Source organism: Hoplias malabaricus, chromosome 9 (genome assembly GCF_029633855.1).
Source record: "Hoplias malabaricus isolate fHopMal1 chromosome 9, fHopMal1.hap1, whole genome shotgun sequence".
In the NCBI taxonomy this organism is placed as follows: Eukaryota; Metazoa; Chordata; class Actinopteri; order Characiformes; family Erythrinidae; genus Hoplias; species Hoplias malabaricus.
Genome location: NC_089808.1, coordinates 41,254,906 through 41,280,699, shown reverse-complemented (window position 1 = coordinate 41,280,699; position 25,794 = coordinate 41,254,906). Strand labels below are relative to the sequence as shown.

Below are 25,794 nucleotides of genomic sequence, written 5' to 3'. Positions count from 1 at the left end.
CAGTCAAGCAGTTGATGAATATCTGATTCCATAGCCCTCAAAAGTATTTATGCAGCTTTTCATGTGAACTGTACATCACCTTTGACGCCACAGAGATTAATCAGACACTATTAAGTGTGCTGAATGAAGGAGGTCTGGGCTTATTGTCAGTTTTGCTCCATTTAATCTAGTTTCTGCCTTTCATGTCCGTTTGTGAATGGGGAGAGCAACGCAGTCGACGTTGGAAGAGATTGGGTCTGCCGAAATTTATAGACCTCATCTGGACAGGTGAGAAAACACGGGCAGTTTTCCTCACGTTCCAATCCGTAGAAGTCAGCCCAGTGGAGGGAAACATTTATTTCTTATCAAGCAAGTGAACCCCGCAGAACTACTCCAGGCCTTTGATAGCTGAGGACCAGAAACAACAAGGTGACCATTCAAACCCACCGTGGCTTGAAAGTGTTGGAAGCCGCTCTCTTGTTTCCTCTTTCATTCTCAGTGAACGGTGCGGCCATATTGCCCTCGCTCCGTCTTGCTTTGGAGAGTCTGAAAACAGACCGTGATCACCTGCGGCCTGTTAGGGAATAATGGTTTAGTTTCTGTCCACTTTTCCTCAGGTTAGTTTCTGCCTTCAGTCGTCAAATGCTCTCAGGTGTCAAAACATTCACAGTGAGATGGTGGTAATCATCTGCATCGCGTTTGCTGCTGTGAGAAAGGCAGCTGTATGAGCTGTTGAAAGCTGTATATGTTTGCGTGTACACAACTGGTGGTCCACCAGGGTGCTTTTCTTGCATTGGCTTTTCACTCAAACGTGTAATGTCTGCTCTTAAATGCGTCCTTAATCCATACTCAATCAAAAAGAGTGTTACTTGGGAAAAGCAATGGCTGTGGTAAATGTATTCGAGGAACGTTTAGAAGTAAAGAAAGGATCAAATCAAGAACGTCTATGTTGTCGACCTGCAATGGAACTCCTTAATAGATCCAGCATTGAATCAGGAATCAGGAATTTAAGTGTGTGCCATTCTCTTCTTCTTCTTTTTTGGAGTATTTTGGTGTAAACTGGAAGGCTACTTACTTGTTTATTCCGGTGTCTTATTTTCTCATGTGATCCATCAGGCATCCATCTTGTGGGTCCAGCTTCCCGTGTTAATTTTGGCAGGTGACTTGGATTTGGTTTTAGTCTCAGTCTTGACTAAAATGTGCATCAGTTTTAGTGTCATTTTATTAATTTAGTCTAGTTTAATTTGATAAAAACTATAAGCATTTTAGCCCAGTTTAAGTCCATAAAAAAAAACAATAATGACCATTAAAAATAATAATTAATTTTTTTAATGTATTTATAAAGGGTTTACTATTTTGGAAGTATTATTTATTACTAACTTTCATAAACAATAGCTTAAAAGATTTATTATATTTATAACCATGTTAACATCCAAAATAATAAAGGGTTATGTTCATTTTATTTTTTCAAGTACATTTTACATTTATTTAACATTAACAGTTTAAATTCACTACAGAAGGCATCGCAAACCAAGACTGAGTCGACTCAGTTTCAACCCGATGAATCACAGGCTATCAGCTGATATGAACGACTCCCAATGCTCGAAGAATCGATTCTTTGGGAGTTGACTCCTCTTCACTATTCCGCCTGGCCGCTCGTCGCCATGACAGCAGACGGAGCATTGTCCTGTTTTTATTTACTTGTGATTTTCTGTGTTTTTAAATCAGAAATATAAATTGGTTTACAAAAAAGGGCAAAATATTTTGACATAGTTTGCGTCTCCAAATTAGTTTAGTTTTCATTGTGATGTCATCAATGAATATATTTCGTCGTACTCTTTGTTGCTAAAATGAACTCTTCCCTCTTCTCATTGCTGTCTGATCAGTGGAATCCCTCTCTTTCTTTAACACTAATCTTAAAGTGGAACACCTTGAGTTGTACTTCTCTTTTTTCTCTTTCCCTGATGGGCTCTAACCTGTTGGTACTGGCTAGGACCCTATCAGTAAATAGACAGCCCACCACTTTTTTTTTAAATTGCTCTGGACAAAAGCGTCTGCTAAGCGCTACATATGTAAAAGTAAACATAGACTTCTCCTAGTCTCGCTGAAGTTCAGAGTGGGGACGCTGTTGAACTTCACTCATCTGGCTGAAGAATACAGAAAGGTCGGACAATAGCTAGATGAGTAAATAATTGCTTTCCCCAGGTACATTCCTATTGAGTGGCAGCATGGAGGACCCAGAATCCTGCCCAACTCCCCCTGTGCACTTTTGACCCCGGGGCTGTGGGCAGAGGAGAGCAGTTACACCTATAGCAAAAAAATCACATGAATTAAAAAAGTCTTTGCACAAGTAAACGTTCAAATTCATGTCTTCAGAATGGAATAACGACTAATAAAGATTCACCCAGGAAACAAAACTTCAAAAAACCTGTAAAGGTCTCAGACGTGCACTGGAGCAGGTGTGAGAAGAATACTAGACCTTTGTTCGGTGCTGGTCCTCTACTCTTGTGATTCTTTTGGTCTAAAGTAAACATACAGCAAACAGCAAAGCAGTCCAACTGGAACTGTGTTCTCTGAAATGATCATTCAATATCAGCACCTCGTCTTATGAATACATGCCATCAAATCCTCACAGCAATTTTCCAACATTTAGAGGAGAAGTAAAATAAATAATTAATTCATTGTCTGTAACCCTTATCCAGTTCAGGGTCGCGGTGGGTCCGGAGCCTACCCGGAATCATTGGGCACAAGGCGGGAATACACCCTGGAGGGGGCACCAGTCCTTCACAAGGCGACACACACTCACACCTACAGACACTTTTGAGTCACCAATCCACCTACCAACGTGTGTTTTTGGAGCGTGGGAGGAAACCCACGCAGACACAGGGAGAACACACCACACTCCTCACAGACAGTCACCCGGAGGAAACCCACGCAGACACAGGGAGAACACACCACACTCCTCACAGACAGTCACCCGGAGGAAACCCACGCAGACACAGAGAGAACACACCACACTCCTCACAGACAGTCACCCGGAGGAAACCCACGCTGACACAGGGAGAACACACCACACTCCTCACAGACAGTCACCCGGAGGAAACCCACGCAGACACAGGGAGAACACACCACACTCCTCACAGACAGTCACCCGGAGGAAACCCACGCAGACACAGGGAGAACACACCACACTCCTCACAGACAGTCACCCGGAGCGGGAATCGAACCCACAACCTCCAGGTCCCTTGAGCTGTGTGACTGCAACAACTACCTGCTGTGCCACCGTGCTGCCCATATATATTATATATTATATTAAATTATAGAGAATGAATAAATGATTACTACCCACTTCTGATGGCAGCCATATGCTGTATGTACAAAAATAGTAACAATAATAGTAATAATAATGAGTAAACTTTATTAAACATGTTGCATTTGGTTTAAATTTTTCTAAAAGTCCAAACATGAATTCTGGGCCGAATGAACTGTAAGTGATTGAATAGTGAACAGGATTTTTCCTGTTTCCTGTTATATTTCTACCCTTGGTGTTAATCTAATGGACGAGTGTCCTGTGTAAGAGCTAAATCCCCTCTGTTTTCTACTGAACAAGAAGAAACCAGACTTTTTCAATCAGACTATTTCACACATCCTGGCCTTTCCTCTACAGGAAGAGCTGAAGTCCTGATTGTGATTGGAGGCTGTCGTTTTTCTTCTTTTTCTTTTCCCATGGTCGTCCAGCGCCGACTGTTCCGGCCTCTTGCTCTTTCTCTTTGAAATATCCGCAAAGGTGCAGCGTCTGTGTTGCTTTTTCACATCATGCGAGGAAGCGAATGTGCATGAGATAGCCGTGGGTTTCCCCTGCTGCTGCCGCTGCTGCTGAGATGGGGATAATTGCTGTTCTCTAATAGATTTTTTTAAGTGCCTGAGTGAGAAGCCAGTAGAACAGGAAGACAAACAGAGGGCGGCTGGAGGGGGAGGGAGAGAACGACTTCTGCTCTCAGCATGGACACAGCACACGGCCATTAGCTGTGAGCAGGCAATCACCGCGCAAAGGACCCCTTCACTGTGTTATATATCAGCATGAGTGTGTAAACAACTCCCAATGTCAGTCTTTGTTCAGCTCAGTTGTAGAGATCTGAGCGCTGGGGTGGCCTTCTTTATATTGTTACCCTAAAATTACACCTTGAATATCACTGTGATGCTTCACTATAATTCCAAACCCTACCTAGTGTTCCTTTAGAGGAGACATCCACGATTTAAATCAGAAAGCACTGCTCACAACACACTGCTCTATAGTCTGTTTACACGCTCAAACCGGTTTAATGTGTCTGTAAAAGGGTAAGAAAACAAATGTTCTCAACCCAGTATGCTTCTCACTTTCTCTCTCTTTCCCTCGCTCTCACTCTCTCTCTCTCTCTCTCTCTCTCTCTCTTGCTCTCTCTCGCTCTCTCTCTCTTTCTCTCTCTCTCTCGCTCTCTCTCTCTTTCTCTCGCTCTCTCTCTCTCGCTCTCTCTCTCTTTCTCTCGCTCTCTCTCTCTTTCTCTCTCTCTCTCTTTCTCTCACTCTCTCTCACTCTCTCTTGCTCTCTCTCTCGCTCTCTTTCTCTCGCTCTCTCTCTCTTTCTCTCTCAAATCGCTAAAGATGTAAATGTCTCCAAATTCATTGGATGGATAACTGCGTTTTCAAAAGTGCTACAAATCTAAACGTCTCGAGTTACAGATGAGTTTCTGTGGTAATTCAAACAGTGGATAAAAATGTACAGACAAATTCAACTTCAGTCACGTGTAAAGGTTTTCTTTCCCCCTCAAACATACCATTCCCCTTAAAAGATGCTGAGCTTCTGAACGTAAACAAACCCGAGAGAACAGTGTTTCCCCACCATCTTAGCTGTCGCCTTAAAGACGGAATATAGTTCTGGTACACCACCAGGTCTTTCACTAATCATTTTGAATATAGATCATCACATATCTAAAAAAATATCTGGTGAAATATGTCTTTAAAACGCACTCAAGGCATTTTACCATTCTGGGGAACTGCAGCTCCCTGGTTTAAGGGGGAATGTCCGTTGTTTATTGGTGGCTGAAATTGAACTCTACATTTTTATTCAGAGTTTGAACTACCACAGAAGTCTTGTGTTTACTGCCACGCAGTCTCCTGAATTTAGAGTAGGTTCCTATTAGAATTTAGAGTGGCTTTGATGCCTGCTTTGACTGGAAATGAAATAAATGAAGGGTAGGTCTTGCTCAGGACTGTGCCGACTACTAGAAACTCATATGTTGGTTTTAATCATTAAATATATGCATCAGTGTTCCTCAAGGCTTTTTGTGACGCTACTTTGGCTCAGTTTGTCCCAGGGGTTTCTCCTCTGCCGACCGGGGTCTTATTCGCCGTACTGTGACTCAGACACGGACCAGTGGAAGAAAAAGGCCTCGTCCTTTTGTAACAAGTGAGTGTGGTGGTCTAACCTGGTCAGACCGAGCAGGGGGACTTCGCCGGTGGTACGAGAGAGAGTTGCAAATATTTACTCGGCCACACAGATTTGTCAAACTGGACAAAGTGCTGGAAAATTAACGACCAGGCATTCCGCGGTAGTGATAAATGGACGGGAATGTTCAGGTTGGCTGTGTACACAGACTCTCTGTGAAACCTACAAAACACGTGTTGAGTGTCTCAGTTAATTAGAGAATTAAGGGTCACCCAATGTAGACTGGGATATTCAACCGTGCACACACACACACAGGAGACGTCTCCATAAGAAAACACAACATGAGATGAGACACCAGGTCACCGAGCCCAAGGCCAAGTTTTGACCAGAGGTCCAATAAGCACTTGGCGGTTGGAGCAGTGGAAAAACCTTGTGATGATTTGCGATACAGACCCAATGACTCATCGTCAGTAGCTTATGTTGTTGTGGCTGCTATCAAATCCACACAGCAATGTGTCCAGCATCTGTGGTAATGCATTCCCAGAGGCTTGCAGCAAAAAAAAGGGACTCCCTATTAATCCCCTTCATTTCAGAAGAAGTGTTTGAGTGATTGAGAAAGGGCCAAGAAACTTTTGGCCATAAAGTGTATGAACAAATTAAAGAGGAGCGTCAGCACGTCCAATAAAAACGATCAACGCTTTGTTCCAACTGTTCACAACAAAACCAGTTTTAGATGACGTGCGAGGAATGGAATTGATAAATGCGTGTAACAGACGGCTCATTCATGCACGGCAAGGCCCTCAAACTCTCACACAGTGCTCAGAAATCAAGAAAACAAAGCACAGGACAAACATGGTTCAGAGAAGATGATGCACTGTGAACTCTGCCCAATGAAGCTTTAAACCTGAAAGGCCACAATTCAACAGGATTAAAGAACAAAAAACTCATATCCACGTCGACGACGGACGAGACTTACATCGTTTATTCTTGCAGTTTACTTAAGGACATCAGTAACAACTACAATACTCTGAGATGGCAGCTTATGTTCCACATGTACAGCTTGTGGCCAGAAGATCATCCAGTATCTCTGCTGAGATGGAGCGGATTAATAGGGGCTTTGTCCCCTTTTTCTGGAGTAAAAGCTGATGAGATGGCATTCTCCTAGATGCTGGAACACTGCTCTGCAGATTTGATGGCAGCCACCGTAGCAGTAATAATGTAAGGTACTAGACTGGTGAATGATTACATCTGCTGCACGAGAGCCATCTCAAAGCCTATGAAGCAGAAACACTGCGGTGAGCATTCGATCGCAGGAATAACTTTAGAGAGCTTAGGAACTGAGGGTGGATCTTTGAAGGTGCACACTGTGGACATTCGGTTTCCTCCCGCGGTCCAAAAGCACATATTGGTAGGTGGATTGGCGACTTAAAAGTGTTCGTAGGTGTGAGTGTGAGGAGACCTGCGCCCCCTCCAGGGTGTGTTCCCGCCTTGCGCCTAGTGATTCTGACCCTGACCTGAATAACCACTTACAGACAATATGTTTTGATACTAATAGAGCCCTATAACGAATGCCAGTCAGTGACCGATGCTGAAAATATTCTCCATAGAAAAGCAATAAAATAATGAGCATCTGCACATAAGCGTAATGCCTTGCCCAATGCTACACATGAGCTATGCTGTGGAGCAGTGGGACTGTATTCTTTGCCATCCAATACCACAGTTATGTAATATCAGTATTTAACACCGCCAGTGTCCTTGTGGCTGTCATCATATCCTCACAGCAGTGTTTCAAAGTCTGTTGTAGAGCTTTCCCAGAAAAGAATGCTGACTGCATATTCGTGACTGAACATGTGATGCAGTTTTAGTCAGTGCATCTGATAGGCCAGTTTAATTATCCATGTTTTAGTGGTAATATTACTGCGGTTCGGTATCATCTCTGACATCACACACAAACACATGCACACAAGTCCTGGGACATAAACAGAGTTGTGTAAACACTTGTTATCGGACACGTATACACACTCGACCAAGTTCACATACCTTTCAGGAGCCGGGAGCATGGAAGCATGTCAGGGTGGAGACAGCAGCTTTTTCCTTCACAATCATCCATCATCCATTCCCTCATCATTCTGCTCTCTGACTGCAGAAATAACTACAAAGCAAGTGTAATCAACAGAAAACGCACTGATAAGGAAATGTAATTTGGGCTGCACCAGTGCCATAGGGCAATTCAGAGGTGTCTGTCATGCTTTTTGGGAGCCTTATGACACAACCTCGCCTACTGACTTTATATTTTAATGTAAACAGTTAATAATGCAGTTAATAACAACACAACAGGGAGAACACAACAAAATCCACACTCACTGTGTCCCACAGCAACGATTGACCCCTGGACCACAAGCATGCAGCAACAACATGGGGTCCTCACGTCCATGGTTCTCTGTATGTATTGCCGTGAATTTATTTCTAAGTCGAATCAAGTGAATTTTATTGTCAGTTCAACCATGTACAGTTCACAGCGGAATAAAACAGTGTTCCTCCAGGATCATGGTGCTACATAAAGTGCACAAGTGCAAATATGTGCAACAAAGCAAGACAAATACAACAACATAGGACAAGCTCTCTATTTATATAATCTATTTGCCTTTTGCTGTAAGCAAAATGATCTGTGTATTTGGACTGATGAGTTCTGAAACTAATTTTTGAGTTCTGAGCCTAATTTACAGTTAAATTAATGTTGCTAATATTTAAAAAATGTCATTAAGATCCATTCATTCATTATCTGTAACCCTTATCCGGTTCAGGGTCGCGGTGGGTCCAGAGCCTACCTGGAATCATTGGGCGCAAGGTGGGAATACACCCTGGAGGGGGCGCCAGTCCTTCACAGGGCGTCATTAAGTTCCAATACCCTTTTAATTTCAAAGTCTTTTTGTTGCACAATACGATTTAAAACAGGCAAAACATGCATTAACTCACTTGTTATGCCCCTTGATTGGCTCCTTACTCTCTACATATTTTTCTTTTTAAAAACGGATTTACCGCTTACAAATGTATAATTTGTTAAATTGTATTTTAAATTGGGATTTGGCCACATGTAAATAACTATTTATTATATATATATATATAAAGATCAGTATTAACTCAAATAATGCACGGTATATGGGAGCCATTTTAGATATGTGGACGGTTACGTTAAAATCATGCTGACGTTATGTCGTCATGGTTACGGTTCAAACCAGTGGCGGGAAGACAGGCCGTTTCTTTCTGGCGAGAGGACTAATTTATATAAACAATGACAATAACTGAGGGATTTCATCCAGCTCCATTAATGTTTTAAACGTTTTGTAAGTTGTGTTCGAACTGTTTTTAAATATAAATGTTTGAGTATATTTAGTTTCCATGAACAAAAGGGGAAACAACGACATATTAAACGCTGCAAAAAAAAAAAAAAAAAAAAAAAAAAACCTCCCCCATTTTCTACAGAGCCCAGTGAGATAAAAACACAAACACAGCGATGTGAGGGTTACAGTTCAATTTAAATGAAACAGAAATGTGGTTTGAAATGATACAATATCCGTTTTATTCGTCTAAACTAAGATGTTTGAGCTCGGTAACCCAATTAAGTCTCTTCACCACACACTATTATTTTCTGTTGAAATGATTCGCCATTTTCACAGTGGATACTAAAAAGTCATATCCACGTTATATATATATATTAGGAAAACTACTGGGTTAGACTGGGTCAGGCTGTCCCTCATTAACTTAACTGAGCTTGTGTGAGAGAATCGTGTGTAAATGTGCTGCTGTGAGCTGAACTCCAGGAAGAAACTGCTCTCTTCTAATCTCTGGAATTTTCTAATTCTCTAATTGTGTTTAGAAACTAAAGAGACAGCTTCCTTTTCTCTCTGAGCCAAGCACAATCTCATTATTCCTTCATTAACTGAGGTAACCTGTAAATAACATAAATAACAATAATAAATATTCCCAAAATGTAAAGCATGTATGAGCATTTTTAGTTTTTTTATGTTTTAAAAAATAAGCTAATTAAAAACTGTATTAGAAAAGTATACACTTTTCTGTCTTTCACAATAGTTGATATATTTGCACAATATGAGAACAAAATGCCTGCACATTCAGGGTGGATTTAGAGCTGTGTCCAAACACGCACAGCACATAAAAATTAAACTAGCGTTACAGGTACATTAGGATGAGAATAACCCTTGGAATGTGGTACATCTATCTATTGCAATATTATAATGATTAATGACTAACATGATCTATGAAGATTTGAACACCGGAAATGTACCCTCAAAGAATAGGAATTAAATAAAACACCACCACCACAAAAACAGTGTTCTTCCGGTCTATCTGTGGATCCTAACATTTCTGTATTTCACTCCATTGAGAGTTTAATCCCTGTCTAATATCAGTTTAATCTCAGTGTTGTAACAGCGCTGGATGTGGAGCTCTCTTCTGTAAACACTGATCTTTATTTACACCGTAATCAGGGAACAGCGAGTTAATATTCTTTTATTTACCATTTAAATTAATCTTAAGATCAGTGTGATTTATACGTTTTACGAGTTCCGGATATGACGTAAAAGTGAAATGTGTTTATATTATAATCAGAGAGTTATTATGTTATTTTAACTCTTATTGTCTGTTTAATATCAGTTTAATAACCAGTTTAACGTCAGTTTAATAAACCGTTCAATTTTGGTTTAACCCCAGTGTGTTTTGGGGGGGTCTGGGTGCGGGAGGCGGAGCACTGTTTGTGTTTGTGTTCTGATCTGAGATCAGAGAGAGAGAGAGAGGTGTTAAACTGACTCAGAGATCATTACCGCTCCTCGCGGCCTTGTTTCGATGGCTCTAGATCGCGCGGCTGTTTTTCATTCGAATGTTAATGGAGTGTGAACTCGATCCTCGTTAATGAAGTAATAACTCTCGCGGATCACCGCTCATTTGAATATCAACGTTTCTATAGAAACTCCGTGCGCGGGAAACTCTTTATGTTCTCATTAAAATGTGAATATATACATACATTTACATGTGTGTGTGTGTTCCTTTTCACATTTCCCTCACACTACCGAATATAAAATATAAACAAATACAGTAATCCACTGACATGAAATTGGGATTGAGTTTGGAATTAGAAACGGGATTAGGGTTATTTTTTTTTTTGTTTTTTTCGGAGGGGATCCCTGCGCCCCCTATTGAGCGCCTTTTCATTTAACGTTTTTGTTTGTTTTCTTTTAAAATATGCGGACAAGAATAAAACACAATAAACTGACTTTAAATAAACAAATATACACAGTAATAAATAATTAATTAAATCAATAATAGTGAGGGATCGACTCAAACGAACAAACAAATATATAACTAATAAATTAATGGGTTTTCAGTATTTATTATATTTTTGTATTTATTTGTGTCTTTTAAACGTAAATATAATATAATTAATAATAGTGTTTTTCGAACTGTTTTGTTGTGTACATATTCGTGTTTATTTATGGGTTCATTTTACACTGAATCACTCTCTCGGCTTTTTTTATTTTTTGTTTCCACCACTCTTGATTATTCATGTAATCATTTATTATTATTATTATTTTTATTATTATTATCCTTTGTAAACAATTCTGTACATGTTTTCTTATATGTCGTATATGTGTAATACACTTGGTAAATATATAATATAAATTAGAAACAGTGCAGTAAAACGTGTCAGATTTACACAGTGGATTGAAGGTTTATTGAAACCAGTCAGATTCGCCGTCTGAATATTTCTACGGAATTCATAACGTTGCAGAATATTTCTGAATTCTGGCTGTGTCTGAAACAGAAGCCAGCAATTTTAATGTTTTGCTGCGTCACAAGTCAGTGCCACAGAAGGCAGTGTGTGACACTAAGGTGTTTGTAACCTTAGGAGTCGCATTAGAGCGGGACGTTACCGGGATACGTACAGGTCGCGACAAAATAACGACTACTTTGAAGATATCGGAGCAGAAAACAGCGTTTATACAGGCATTCGATTCAGACACGAATCGGTTCGTCCTCCCTCAGAATTTACAGCATTCCGTTGGTTTCAGACACAGGCTGAGTTCATTCAGAAAAGTGTTCGCTATTAGTCTTCATCTTTGAACACTGTCACAGGCCCGTTTTTTTTTTTAAACGAAACGCTGTACACACATTCTGCCCAACAACCCCCCCCCCCCCCCCCCACACACACACACACACAGTTTTCTATCCGAACTTAATACACTGGGGGAAATGCGTTAAGATGTGGCCTGTTTTAAAGTGTTATATTTAACTGTTTACATATTATTGATTACTGAGGTCATGACACCTGTTTTACGTGAAGGGTTTAAGATGAAGAAATTAACTTTTAAATACTTCGGCTTGTTCTTAAATATGTGAAAAATATACAGAACTTTTTTTATGGTCCTTTTAAGGTTTTAAAAATCGTATCGCGTTATATTTTTGATTCTTTATTTTTTTAAATAATACTTAAAAATGTTCCTCTCAGACAGGTGAAACAGCCAGAGCGCCGAGGCCACGCCCCCTGTCAATCTAATATTGGATAATCCACGAAGACCCGCCCACACGCAGGGCCATGGAGGGGGGGGGGTACTGCCGCTGCAACATCAAAGAGTTACTTTAGCCACGCGGATAAACTCAGAATGGACAGCGGGGTGAAATACAGCTGCTTTGTTTATATTCCAGTGCTTTGCTGGATTTCTACATTCCAGGACAACACCGTGTTAATGACACAACATCATACTTCTACTGTACAGGTCCCCTCATGATTTGTACACACACACACACACACACAGAGTATTATATGCTGTATTTCAGCATTTCAAAGGGGCAGCCTCTAAGTGGGAAGGCCCGCCCCCTACGCCTCCCCCCGCCCCTCCACAGCGACGGCCCCGCCCACACATCGTTCAAACCCACCTTATAACCAGCGACCAGAACCTGAGGCGGTCAGACGGAGTCTTCAGTGTCTGTGTGTCTCTCTCTCGGTCTGTGAATCTACAGCGTGAACGTTTTTTCTCTCGGACGTGTGAACGATGGCTTTAACGGACGCGCTGCTGCCGTCCATCAGCTTTTTCTCTGAGACCCGCTCCATGGAGGAGAAGCACGCTGAAATACTGAGGGTAAGAACTTTACTCTTTCACATGTTTATGGTGTTTAACTTTCTTTAAAGTTATAAGTGGAGCCTGCTTTAGTCACGACTTTTTATGAAGCAGTTTAGGGGTTAAATCCGTTAAGGCTCCTGTAAAAGGACCTTAAAATGCTCAAATAAATTTTATTTTATTATCTATTTCATTAATATTCCAGTGACATAAACCTTTTCGAATAAACTATGTAAACTCTGTTATCTGAAGGAAAATAGGTTTCACTTTCTGGATTTCTAGATAAGTTTTTACTTTCCTTTTTGGAACATGTGCAAAACCTGTCCTTCAGAATTTAGCTGCTGTTTAAAAGCTGCAGGTTACAGTCAAGACTTTTCTGTTTAACAGCTGTTTACACTTCTCTGATCACTGCTTACACTCTGTGACTGTAGGGAATTATGGGCATTCTGATTATTTAAGGGGGCAGGGGACTGTTAGGGTCAGTGTGATTATTTAAGGGGGCAGTAGCAGGTTAGGGTCAGTGTGATTATTTAAGGGGGCAGTAGTAGGTTAGGGTCAGTGTGATTATTTAAGGGGGCAGTAGCAGGTTAGGGTCAGTGTGATTATTTAAGGGGGCAGTAGCAGGTTAGGGTCAGTGTGATTATTTAAGGGGGCAGTAGCAGGTTAGGGTCAATGTGATTATTTAAGGGGCAGGGGCCTGTTAGGGTCAATGTGATTATTTAAGGGGGCAGTAGTAGGTTAGGGTCAGTGTGATTATTTAAGGGGGCAGGGGCCTGTTAGGGTCAATGTGATTATTTAAGGGGGCAGTAGTAGGTTACGGTCAGTGTGATTATTTAAGGGGGCAGTAGCAGGTTAGGGTCAGTGTGATTATTTAAGGGGGCAGGGGCCTGTTAGGGTCAATGTGATTATTTAAGGGGCAGTAGTAGGTTGCAGTCAGTGTGATTATTTAAGGGTGCAGTAGTAGGTTAGGGTCAGTGTGATTATTTAAGGGGGCAGTAGTAGGTTGCAGTCAGTGTGATTATTTAAGGGGGCAGGGGCCTGTTAGGGTCAATGTGATTATTTAAGGGGGCAGTAGTAGGTTAGGGTCAGTGTGATTATTTAAGGGGGCAGGGGCCTGTTAGGGTCAATGTGATTATTTAAGGGGGCAGTAGTAGGTTAGGGTCAGTGTGATTATTTAAGGGGGCAGGGGCCTGTTAGGGTCAATGTGATTATTTAAGGGGGCAGTAGTAGGTTACGGTCAGTGTGATTATTTAAGGGGGCAGTAGCAGGTTAGGGTCAGTGTGATTATTTAAGGGGGCAGTAGTAGGTTAGGGTCAGTGTGATTATTTAAGGGGGCAGTAGTAGGTTAGGGTCAGTGTGATTATTTAAGGGGGCAGTAGCAGGTTAGGGTCAGTGTGATTATTTAAGGGGGCAGTAGTAGGTTAGGGTCAGTGTGATTATTTAAGGGGGCAGTAGTAGGTTAGGGTCAGTGTGATTATTTAAGGGGGCAGTAGTAGGTTAGGGTCAGTGTGATTATTTAAGGGTGCAGTAGTAGGTTAGGGTCAGTGTGATTATTTAAGGGGGCAGTAGTAGGTTAGGGTCAGTGTGATTATTTAAGGGGGCAGTAGTAGGTTAGGGTCAGTGTGATTATTTAAGGGGGCAGTAGTAGGTTAGGGTCAGTGTGATTATTTAAGGGGGCAGTAGTAGGTTGCAGTCAGTGTGATTATTTAAGGGGGCAGGGGCCTGTTAGGGTCAATGTGATTATTTAAGGGGGCAGTAGTAGGTTAGGGTCAGTGTGATTATTTAAGGGGGCAGTAGTAGGTTAGGGTCAGTGTGATTATTTAAGGGGGCAAGGGCCTGTTAGGGTCAATGTGATTATTTAAGGGGGCAGTAGTAGGTTAGGGTCAGTGTGATTATTTAAGGGGGCAGGGGCCTGTTAGGGTCAATGTGATTATTTAAGGGGGCAGTAGTAGGTTACGGTCAGTGTGATTATTTAAGGGGGCAGTAGTAGGTTGCAGTCAGTGTGATTATTTAAGGGGGCAGGGGCCTGTTAGGGTCAATGTGATTATTTAAGGGGGCAGTAGCAGGTTAGGGTCAGTGTGATTATTTAAGGGGGCAGTAGTAGGTTAGGGTCAGTGTGATTATTTAAGGGGGCAAGGGCCTGTTAGGGTCAATGTGATTATTTAAGGGGGCAGTAGTAGGTTAGGGTCAGTGTGATTATTTAAGGGGGCAGGGGCCTGTTAGGGTCAATGTGATTATTTAAGGGGGCAGTAGTAGGTTACGGTCAGTGTGATTATTTAAGGGTGCAGTAGTAGGTTGTGGTCAGTGTGATTATTTATGGTAGCTGACTGTCTGTTGTCCGTGTGTTTAGGACTGGTCTCCCGCACTCTCAGAGGACACAGGAAAGCTGGAGCTAGAGTTCAGCATCGTGGAGTCGAAGGACGAGGACGAGCTCGCGCGGTTCGTTGACCTGGAGTTCATTCTCTCCAACTCTCTGTCCACAGAGCACTGCTCTTCATCATCCTCATCTTCCCCATCATCATCCTCAGTCTCATCCTCTTACGCACTCCCCGAGTCTCCAGACAGCTGCGGGCATGCTCGTGACCCTCTCTGCACGCCGGACTTGAGCTATGGAACGGCTCACTACACCGAGCTCGAGAACCACCATGTGCCTACTCATGTGCAGGGGCAGGGGCACGGACACGGGCATACACACCCCACGCTGCACTACGGACTGAAGACGGAGCGCAGCGCACGCCCCTGCATGATGACCACTGATTACACAGGACACTTTTATGGAGCCAAAGCTCATGAGATGGGGGTCGGGATCACACACCTGCACCCCCAAGCCTTCGCTCAGCAGCAGCAGCAGCATCATCCTCATCATGCGTCTTACGTGAACACACATGGCTATGCGCCTTATTACTCACAGCACTATCAGCATCAGCCCAGACAGTATGGAACGCACATGCACACACATGCCCAACAAACACTGGAGTGTGTGAACGTGAACGCACTGACCCCACCCTCTTCGCCGCTGCTGGAGCTGCTGCATGCGGACGAGCCAAGCACACGCAGACGTGGGAGACGTGCGTGGGCGCGGAAGCGCGCAGCCACACACAGCTGTGAGTTTGCGGGTTGTGGCAAAACGTACACGAAGAGTTCACATCTGAAAGCGCACATGCGCACTCACACAGGTGAGAGACGTGGTTTCATATGACGATTGTTTTTCACTCACTTGCGCCCCCTGCTGTTTAATTGTAGTTTCAAATAACTTAAAGTTGCTCTAGGGGAGTTCTCCAGAGAATAGCTAATGTTAATTACACTGCACTTCACATAGTTTATAGTGTATCTGTACAAATCAGAAACTGAAATTAAGTTATTTAATTAACTTTTAAATTATTAATTGTAGTGTGTGTGGTGTTTATCTGGATTGTGTGTATTCTGATCTGTAGTGGGTGGGGTGTGTAGTTTGCATGACAAAGTCACCAGTGTAAATTGACACTGTGAGTGTTACAATGTAAAACATGTTAATTTAACTCTAATAGTGTTGATTTAACTGTTTTTTTACGTGTTAAGTAAAAATAATTGTCGTGATTTGATTTTGGTGCAAAGACCAATGACAAAAGACCCTTAAGCATTACGTCATCTAAACACTCAAACGAACACATTGAGAAAAACACACACCAGAGCCCAGGCTGAGTACAGTCTCTGAAAGTGAAGTGTTCTAATGATCTAGAGAAACTAAAATTGAAAAAAAAAAGGAGATACATCACTATTTCTGAACAGTGAGAGTATCATTTAGTTGTAGTAAGTCTGTCTGCACACACACTTAGTTTGGCTTCAAGGGGAGAAGTCCTGTTACACACACACACACAGTTTCCCAACTGTCTCTAACCATAACTCTTTCCTTCTTCCCCTCTCCAGGAGAGAAGCCGTACCACTGTAACTGGGAGGGCTGCGGCTGGAAGTTCGCCCGCTCGGACGAGCTGACCAGACACTACCGGAAACACACCGGACACAGACCCTTCCAGTGCCACCTGTGTGAGAGGGCCTTCTCCCGCTCTGACCACCTCGCACTGCACATGAAGAGGCACATGTGAACACCCGGAGGAGGAGGAGGAGGAGGAAGAGGATGCCAGACTCTGAGACTGTGTCCCAATTTGCTCCATATTCCCTACATAGTGCACTGCATAGGGCACAAAGCTGTGGCTTTTGACACTTAAATCTTTCAATTGGGCAATCTTTGTGTCTCAATACATACACTGTCAAAAAACAAGTTAGTTACTGGCTTTCTTAAAGTTAAACAGCCATTTTTAATAATAAATCTACTGTATCTTGGCCACTGTGAGTCAGTATAAAGCCTGTTGTGAAGTAGTAACTAAGTTTGTGGAAGTGAAAGTGTGTATTTTACAGTGAAGGGAGCGGTGTACAGAGACACCAGTTTGCCTCATCCAATGGTATATTATTTGTATTTAATCTGAATCTTGATTTTTTTAGTAGCTCTTGGGTAGTGTAGATGTAGATTAGCATGCTAGCTAGCGCTTCTGGCCTGGGCTAATGCTTGAGCTAGCCGGCTAACTAGCAAACATGTTAGCTTGCTTAAATATATATTGCCTCAATAATCTGTTTTATAAGGTTTGATTGTGCTTTAAATGCTGCCTGTGTAGGCAATAGGGAGCAAGGCCGCTCATTGTGTATTGGGATACAAGCCGAGTTCTGCTTATGGCTAAATAAAAATAAATTTCTCTCAGCCCTGGTGCATGGTTTGAATTTAAGTCCTATGTAGTGTGCTACAAAGGGAGTAGGGATGCAGGAAGCTATTTGGGACACAGCCGGTGAGACTGTGAGACGGCAGCTGTACATACTTTACTCTAAAACCTTTAAATTATAGCAGTATTTAAGAAAAAGGGAGAGAGAGAATTTTGGAGACCATAAGTTATTTAGTGCTGAGTGTGACGATCTTTGGAGAGAAAAACAGGGCGGGTCCCGTATTTTTGTACATATTGTTTTCCAGAGTTCATAAATTTATATTGAGACAGGGACAGCTATCCTTTGGGGTTTTAATAGTGGAATTCAGGACTCTTCTTGTACACTGAATTTATTTAAGACATTTGTTGGGCTCGAGGATTTTCCATCAGGTACTGAAGCAGATTTTCAAAGCCCTGCCTTTATCCTTCACTCAGTCGAATGTGGAAAGCTCATATGCTACCTGTTTTGTAATCTGCATACTTGAATATGTGTATTATATGTATATAAAGTATTTGCTTAAAATACAGAAACTTATTCCCAGTGTATTTGTGTATGACTGATTATTTCTCTTTGAAAAATAATAACATCCCTGTCTCTATGACCATGCACTTTCCACATATTTCTAAACATGTCTGTACTTCCAGTAATAACAGCAGTATATCAGCCATAACATTACAGCCACCTCTTTGTCCTTTCCCTCAGCTCCACTGACCGCACAGGAGCACTCTGTAATTCTACAGTTACACACTGTGGTTCACTAGTTGCTCTGCATACTTTCTTAACCTCCTCTCAGCCTTTGCTTCAATGGTCAGGACCCCCACAGAGCAGGCCTGATTTGGGCGGTGGATCATCACCACTGATGTGGTGGTGTGTTAGTGTGTGCTGTGCTGGTACGAGTGGATCAGAGACAGCAGTGATACTGGAGTTTTAAAGCCCTCAGTGTCTCTGCTGGACTACAATTGTCCACCAACCCCACACAGCCCTGAGAAATATGAACACAGTCCAAGAGTAGGCTATGTGGATACATCAGAAAAAGTAACTTCTAAACCTCTATCAACACAAGTACTGAGGTGTGTACCGATCTCAGCTTTCAAATAAATAAATCAGTTTGAAATAATAAAATAAATAAAGTTGCACAGTCAGCATTAAGATCCCAGCATTAAGATACTGTTATTAAGATAACAGTAACAACACTCCACACGGCCGAGAGACACTGGTTCGGGACAGGCTGAATTCTTTTCTAATGGCGCCCCCTGCTGGAACTTGAAAGTGGAGCAGGTTACTGCATTGGGGCTCATTTTTAAGGGCTGGCTTTCTAATTGGTTGTTCTCAGTCACGTGATTCCAACGCGCGAAATCCAGACGGAGGGAAGGAGGTGAAAACAATAATGGAGGGGTCTGTGTTGTGCTAATTTAGACAATATTACACGAGACCTGTACAAACAGAAAATCATAACACAGGTTCTAGGTGATGTTTATGTGTTTTGGAGAGTTTGAACTGTAAGATTAGCGGCTATCGAAGCAGTAACAGTGTTCTCCAGACGTGCTTTAACTCAAGACGCCTCTCTATTCTGTGTATTTCAGATGAAGTTAGCTTCTAAGTTCATCACCGGTGGACACCCACAGAACTGAGTGAAGTATAATACTGCACACTACAGACTGAACCACAACTAGATTCAAACAAGAATCATTTAAATAGGACACTGGCTTCACTCTAGTTTTAATCGTGTGGCAGCTCGCAAATGATTTTTCAGTCAAATTCTTACATTTTTTTTCTCCCTCATGAACAACAGTTTTTGGCCCCTCGTGATTTATCGGATTAAATAAATCCGAGCGACTGTAAAACAAAGCAAACCACGGGCATTATGGGATTGTGGGGAGGCCTCTGGCTGTGTCTGAAGTCGCTCCCTGTTCACTGGGTAGTGTACTGTTTAGTGTGTCGGCCATTTTGTAGTGTCTGAATTCTCAGTGAACGATTTGATTCCCTATAGAGTACACTAGATTATTACCCACAATGCACCGCAAATCCAGTGAACAACCGATGTACACTAATGTTACACCGATGTTTGGACTAATATCCAAGAATACATAGCAGTTTAATGATATAAAGGTTTGTTTCTTAAAGTTAGGTTTACAGTATGTGTACTGTTTTAGTGACAGAAAATGAGATTAAATTTGTTTGAGTATAAAACATAAACATAATTAAAATGTTAACAGTTGCTTACTATGAAATAAGTAATAGGAATGCATTCAGGTTGTAGGGTTTTCTAATCATTTAAAAAAGTATTCACAACTCTAGTTAAGTTTGTACTTGATAAAAAACAGGCAGTGTATTTTAGTTATTTGAATTTGTTAACTATAACGCTAATATTCAGTGCTGGGTGTTCTGAGGTAACGACAAGCCCTTTAGTGGCCACAGCAGTAAGTTACAGCTTAGCATTTGAATTCGCACACGAACTAATACAGCTCGTCTCAGATCTCTAGTCCTTAGAGCACGTCTACCTCTCTGTCTTGGGGCTAAAATCTTTACTACAGCCAACAGGACTGCCAGACTTGTATTATGAATACAAAAGTGTGCACATGAAGATTATTGAATAAATGGAGCTTGAACACTGAAATAAGACACATCACAGGGACCTGTGAGGAGTGTATTGTGTTCTCCCTGTGTCTGCGTGGGTTTCCTCCGGGTGACTCTCTGTGAGGAGTGTGGTGTGTTCTCCCTGTGTCTGCATGGGTTTCCCCCAGGTGACTATCTGTGAGGAGCGTGGTGTGTTCTCCCTGTGTCTGCGTGGGTTTCCTCCGGGTGACTATCTGTGAGGAGTGCTGTGTGTTCTCCCTGTGTCTGCGTGGGTTTCCTCCGGGTGACTGTCTGTGAGGAGTGTGGTGTGTTCTCCCTGTGTCTGAGTGGGTTTCCCCCAGGTGACTATCTGTGAGGAGCGTGGTGTGTTCTCCCTGTGTCTGCGTGGGTTTCCTCCGGGTGATTGTCTGTGAGGAGTGTGGTGTGTTCTCCCTGTGTCTGCGTGGGTTTCCTCCGGGTGATTGTCTGTGAGGAGTGAGGTGTGTTCTCCCTGTGTCTGCGTGGGTTTCCTCTGGGTGACTGTCTGTGAGGAGTGTGGTGTGTTCTCCCTGTGTCTGCGTGGGTTTCCTCCGGGTGACTGTCTGTGAGGAGTGTGGTGTGTTCTCCCTGTGTCTGCGTGGGTTTCCTCCGGGTGCTCCGGTTTCCTCCCACAGTCCAAAAACACACGTTGGTAGGTGGATTGGCGACTCAAAAGTGTCCGTAGGTGTGAGTGTGTGAGTGAATGTGTGTGGGTGTGTCTGTGTTGCCCTGTGAAGGACTGGCGCCCCCTCCAGGGTGTATTCCCAACTTGCGCCCAATGATTCCAGGTAGTTTCTGGACCCACCGCGACCCTGAATTGGATAAGGGTTACAGATAATGAATGAATGAATTTTCAGTAAAGTTACTTGCAAATATTTGTAGTCGTGGGTTGCTTTTTTGAGCTTGTCTCTAAAGTATAGTTGCCTTTTGGGCTTGCTTCATCTATAGTGATAATGTCCAAGAAAATAAGCCAATCGTGTAATAATTCCACGGTATGTAAGTCATATTCATATGTTGCCATCTATTGGCGGCAGAATGCAATTACTGCACCAGATTTATCTGTATTTCCCCCAGTCCTTGACATGTAAATAAACTTAAGAACATTTCTCATTGATGGAACATCGGCTGGTGTTATGATTAGTTTTGATGTATGTGGGGAAGGGTAGGAGAGAAAAACTCAACCTGCAACTAATATTTTTAAGAGACTTACAGAAAAAAAAGCCAAAAATCGGTTAAAATGAACACACCTGGCAACCGTGGCGGCACATGGGGCGACTAATGCAAGCAATGACTAGAATTCAGATCACTGTAAATGTCATTTTGACAAGTCAAATTCGAACAGTTCAGATTCACCCTAAAGAGCACGTATTATGAAAAGATCACCTGTTAAGGGCATGTGCACATTAAACTGGAAGTGGAGCCCCCCACCAACCCACACACTGTGAACCAAGACCACCCAGTCAGTTTTCTGTGACCTGCACACATCAGAAATAAACATGAGGTAAAAGAGTCTGTTCAGATCCTGCTCCACTTCTAACGTCAAGTGCGGAGGCTGAGTTTGTCCAATCACGGCGCAGGACCCACATTTACGTGAGAGCGCAAAGACAAGGTTAAACGGAGCAAAACGGACTTAACGAGCACAGAGTGAAAACAGTTAAAAAACAGCGCTTCTGCTCCTCGCTCCTGGGTTCTGGCGCTGAATGTGAGGTGTAGCTCATCGTTTAAAGAACCACAGAACTGTGAACACTTGAATAAAAGGGGTAGAATGTGTCCTGAAGGACTTAGTGGCATCTAGTGGTGAGGTTTCTAAGCTGCAGCTTCAAAACCAACAAGGCCCTCTGTAGAATCAGTGTTTGGTGTGTGTCGTGGGCTTCTGTAGAGACTCTCCCAACATGTCCGCCTCTGTCGACAGAAGACGTGCTCCTAATGTAGATATAACACTCATGTTTAAGACTCAGAAAGTAGTAACAGGTGTTTTTACATTAAAGACCACTTAGATTTACACACTGCACCTTTAAGTGGAGTATTAGCCAAATTCTGAAAAATAAAAACATGAAACGGTTCAAATTTGATGCAGAAACTGAAGGTTTAATGTGTGTTTATAGAATATTGAACATAAAGGACTCTGGGAATGATATGCTCCTGATGTTGTGTAGGCTAATGAAATGTTCATGAATGTTTTTGGGATGTTTTAACACCAGACATTAACACACACCTTCCTAATGATTTTAGCACAGTGCTATAAAAATGAACTACACAGGGGGCAGACTGTCTCCCTCTGTTGGCAGTGAAGGTGAATTACACTCAGGTATGAGCGACCCGTTTAACGTTTAACACTTGTATGGACCACTTATTCAAAATAACCATTTTATAAAGCAGTGAACTTGTCTCGTTCACAAACAGTGGACAATTATGGGGACTTTGAATGTCATTTACTTAAACACTATACAGTAGAATCACTTTATAGTTCATAGATACATAGTAAAGTAAACACTGAACTGACATCTGTTGGTTGTATGGGCTACTTACTAGAAATTACCAATATATAAACCACTTAAATGCGGTTACTTTTCCTTTAAAATGAAGGGCTTATTTTCAGGTCTTCACGCACATTGAGTACCGCTCTGTCACGTATACACGCACTAAAATCTGACGTGCGGCGAGTTTAACCGTATTTTCTCAAACGGTGACTGGCTTAACCGCTTAATGGGTGAGGGGGCGGATAACACTGTCACAGTAAAACTCTAGAGTTTCCTCTTGTCATCGGTTCAGTCGCGGTGACGGCTCCTGGCCTCATTTTCACTTTTGTCGAGGCGCAGGTTTAAAACCTGTTCCTGAACTGAGTCCTGGAAGTGATGTTAAATTATTTTGCTTTTGATTTAAACCATGGATTTCAGTAAAATTATTTCCTCAAAAAAAGATAATTTTAATATGATAAACAAATTAAATAAAAAAAAAAAGTTCAAAAGTAGGGCGGCACGGTGGTGCAGCAGGTAGTTGTCGCAGTCACACGGCTCCAGGGACCTGGAGGTTGTGGGTTCGATTCCTGCTCCGGGTGACTGTCTGTGAGGAGTGTGGTGTGTTCTCTCTGTGTCTGTGTGGGTTTCCTCCGGGTGACTGTGAGGAGTGTGGTGTGTTCTCCCTGTGTCTGTGTGGGTTTCCTCCGGGTGACTGTCTGTGAGGAGTGTGGTGTGTTCTCCCTGTGTCTGCGTGGGTTTCCTCTGGGTGACTGTCTGTGAGGAGTGTGGTGTGTTCTCCCTGTGTCTGCGTGGGTTTCCTCCGGGTGACTGTCTGTGAGGAGTGTATTGTGTTCTCTCTGTGTCTGCGTGGGTTTCCTCCAGGTGATTGTCTGTGAGGAGTGTGGTGTGTTCTCCCTGTGTCTGTGTGGGTTTCCTCTGGGTGACTGTCTGTGAGGAGTGTGGTGTGTTCTCCCTGTGTCTGCGTGGGTTTCCTCCGGGTGACTGTCTGTGAGGAGTGTATTGTGTTCTCTCTGTGTCTGTGTGGGTTTCCTCCAGGTGATTGTCTGTGAGGAGTGTGGTGTGTTCTCCCTGTGTCTGTGTGGGTTTCCTCTGGGTGACTGTCTGTGAGGAGTGTGGTGTGTTCTCCCTGTGTCTGCGTGGGTTTCCTCTGGGTGACTGTCTGTGAGGAGTGTGGTGTGTTCTCCCTGTGTCTGCGTGGGTTTCCTCCGGGTGACTGTCTGTGAGGAGTGTATTGTGTTCTCTCTGTGTCTGCGTGGGTTTCCTCCAGGTGATTGTCTGTGAGGAGTGTGGTGTGTTCTCCCTGTGTCTGTGTGGGTTTCCTCTGGGTGACTGTCTGTGAGGAGTGTGGTGTGTTCTCTCTGTGTCTGCGTGGGTTTCCTCCGGGTGACTGTCTGTGAGGAGTGTATTGTGTTCTCTCTGTGTCTGCGTGGGTTTCCTCCAGGTGATTGTCTGTGAGGAGTGTGGTGTGTTCTCCCTGTGTCTGCGTGGGTTTCCTCCGGGTGACTGTCTGTGAGGAGTGTATTGTGTTCTCCCTGTGTCTGTGTGGGTTTCCTCTGGGTGACTGTCTGTGAGGAGTGTGGTGTGTTCTCCCTGTGTCTGCGTGGGTTTCCTCCGGGTGACTGTCTGTGAGGAGTGTATTGTGTTCTCTCTGTGTCTGTGTGGGTTTCCTCCGGGTGACTGTCTGTGAGGAGTGTGGTGTGTTCTCCCTGTGTCTGCGTGGGTTTCCTCCGGGTGCTCCTCCCACAGTCCAAAAAACACACGTTGATAGGTGGATTGGTGACTCAAAAGTGTCTGTGTGTCCCTGTGAAGGACTGGCGCCCCCTCCAGGGTGTATTCCCGCCTTGCGCCCAGTGATTCCAGGTAGGCTCTGGATCCACTGTGACCCTGAACTGGATAAGGGTTACAGATAATGAATGAATGATTTCAAAAGTAGAAGTTCACCACATAGTAACGCTACACACAGTTGAAGGATCTGTTTAGGGTCTGCAGCCTCCTCCATGTGGTGTACCGGGCGTTCAGTAGAGACGTAGAGCACAGAACGAACTTTTAGCAGCATGCCACATGGATAATGGACAATCAAAGAGAGCAGAGCGGTGTGTCATGAATAGAGAGAAAAAACACAATAAATAAAAACAATGAGAAGAAAACGGCTCGTCCATTTTAATAAACATTAATAACGTTGAGGACATAACACGTTTCTGTATGAGAATCCTGACTTCAAAAAGGTTTTAAATAAGTTCTGGATACGGATATTCTACTAATCCTGTAATTTTATAATGGTTTCTGACTCCAGACTTAACCACCCAGGGATTTTGCTGAAGAAAGTTCTCAAAGGAAAGCAGTGGATAGCTATTATTTTAAGGGAATTGAAAATTACTGGATGTATAGAAATGCACAGAAATAGGGTGTGATTTCATAGAAAAATAAAAATATAATACATTTAATTAGTTTTACTTTACTCTAAATTAAAACGTACTGAAGCCCTTTTATGTTTGTAACGTAAGGAAATCCGAACATGTGGCAGACAGAGCAAACATTTTGAGGACAGTTCTGTTGAAGATAAAATAAATGTTACTTTATTTCACCACAGACGACCCTTTGAGTATTTACAAAATTGTACTAAACAGCGTTAATTTCACTTTTTTTTCCTGCAATATCCTGTATTCAACTGAGTCCACTAGATGGCGCACTAAATCCGAGTCTATTAGGTCTACAGATACTCAGTCTTCACATTTGCCATTACAGCTGAGTGCTACTGCCCTCTGGAGTCACCGGTTTAACCCCTCACAGCTGGTTTAAGACGTCACACACTTTTGTTGAACGTGCTGCTTTATACGCTGTATTGGTTTTCTTTAGACTGCGATACACCAAACAGAAACAAAGATAAAAATACAGTACAAAATCACATTCAGACACAAACATTCACATAATTAAATTATTAAATTAATTAAACCCCCACCTCTCCGTTTTTAAGTCCCTGTGTGACCCATGAGCTGAAAAGTTTACCCGTCCCTGACGAAAAACCAAATCCAATGTAGGGTTTGCTTGCTCCATCTATTCTTTGTGCCCTCACCCCCCTGTGACAATCTGTGTGTCTCCTGCTCTTTCACTCTACCTCTCTTTCTCTCTCTTCCCAAGGAAAAGTTAGAAGAAGCGTGAGCGACCTCCATCCTCCTCCTCGTCTCCACACCCGTACAGGCCGAGAGAGTACCACAGAGAGGAGCTTGAGCATGTGGAGAAAGGGGAGTTTGACAAATCCCGTCTTGGACCCCGGTCCAGTTCCCGGGTCCTTGGGATGAGGAGCGTGGCCACATGGAGCGAGGCTGGGGGGGGGGGGGTACGATCGAGGAGGATACGACCAGGGATTTGTAAGTGCAGTGGTCTTTGATTTATAATGGAACCACCTGTGTGAATGACAGTCTAATGCCTAGCACAGTTAAACATCAGTCGC

General features: G+C 42.9%; 1 protein-coding gene across 1 annotated transcript; it reads left to right on the top strand.

Annotated features, from left to right (window-relative positions):
- Nucleotides 1–12,394: 12,394 nt before the first annotated feature.
- Nucleotides 12,395–17,804, top strand: klf17 (Kruppel like factor 17). Its single transcript, XM_066681438.1, has 3 exons — nt 12,395–12,558; nt 14,888–15,713; nt 16,444–17,804. Exons 1-3 carry the CDS (start codon nt 12,472–12,474, stop codon nt 16,617–16,619), a joined length of 1,089 nt encoding a protein of 362 aa, XP_066537535.1. The 5' UTR covers nt 12,395–12,471; the 3' UTR covers nt 16,620–17,804.
- The last annotated feature ends 7,990 nt before the right edge of the window (nt 17,805–25,794 follow it).

Bases quoted from the DNA above. Each gene is read 5' to 3' on its own strand.
- klf17 (XM_066681438.1), top strand. From the start codon at position 12,472: ATGGCTTTAACGGACGCGCTGCTGCCGTCCATCAGCTTTTTCTCTGAG. The intron at 12,559-14,887 runs GTAAGAACTTTA...CCGTGTGTTTAG, and splicing joins AGCACGCTGAAATACTGAGG to GACTGGTCTCCCGCACTCTC. The intron at 15,714-16,443 runs GTGAGAGACGTG...TCCCCTCTCCAG, and splicing joins GCACATGCGCACTCACACAG to GAGAGAAGCCGTACCACTGT.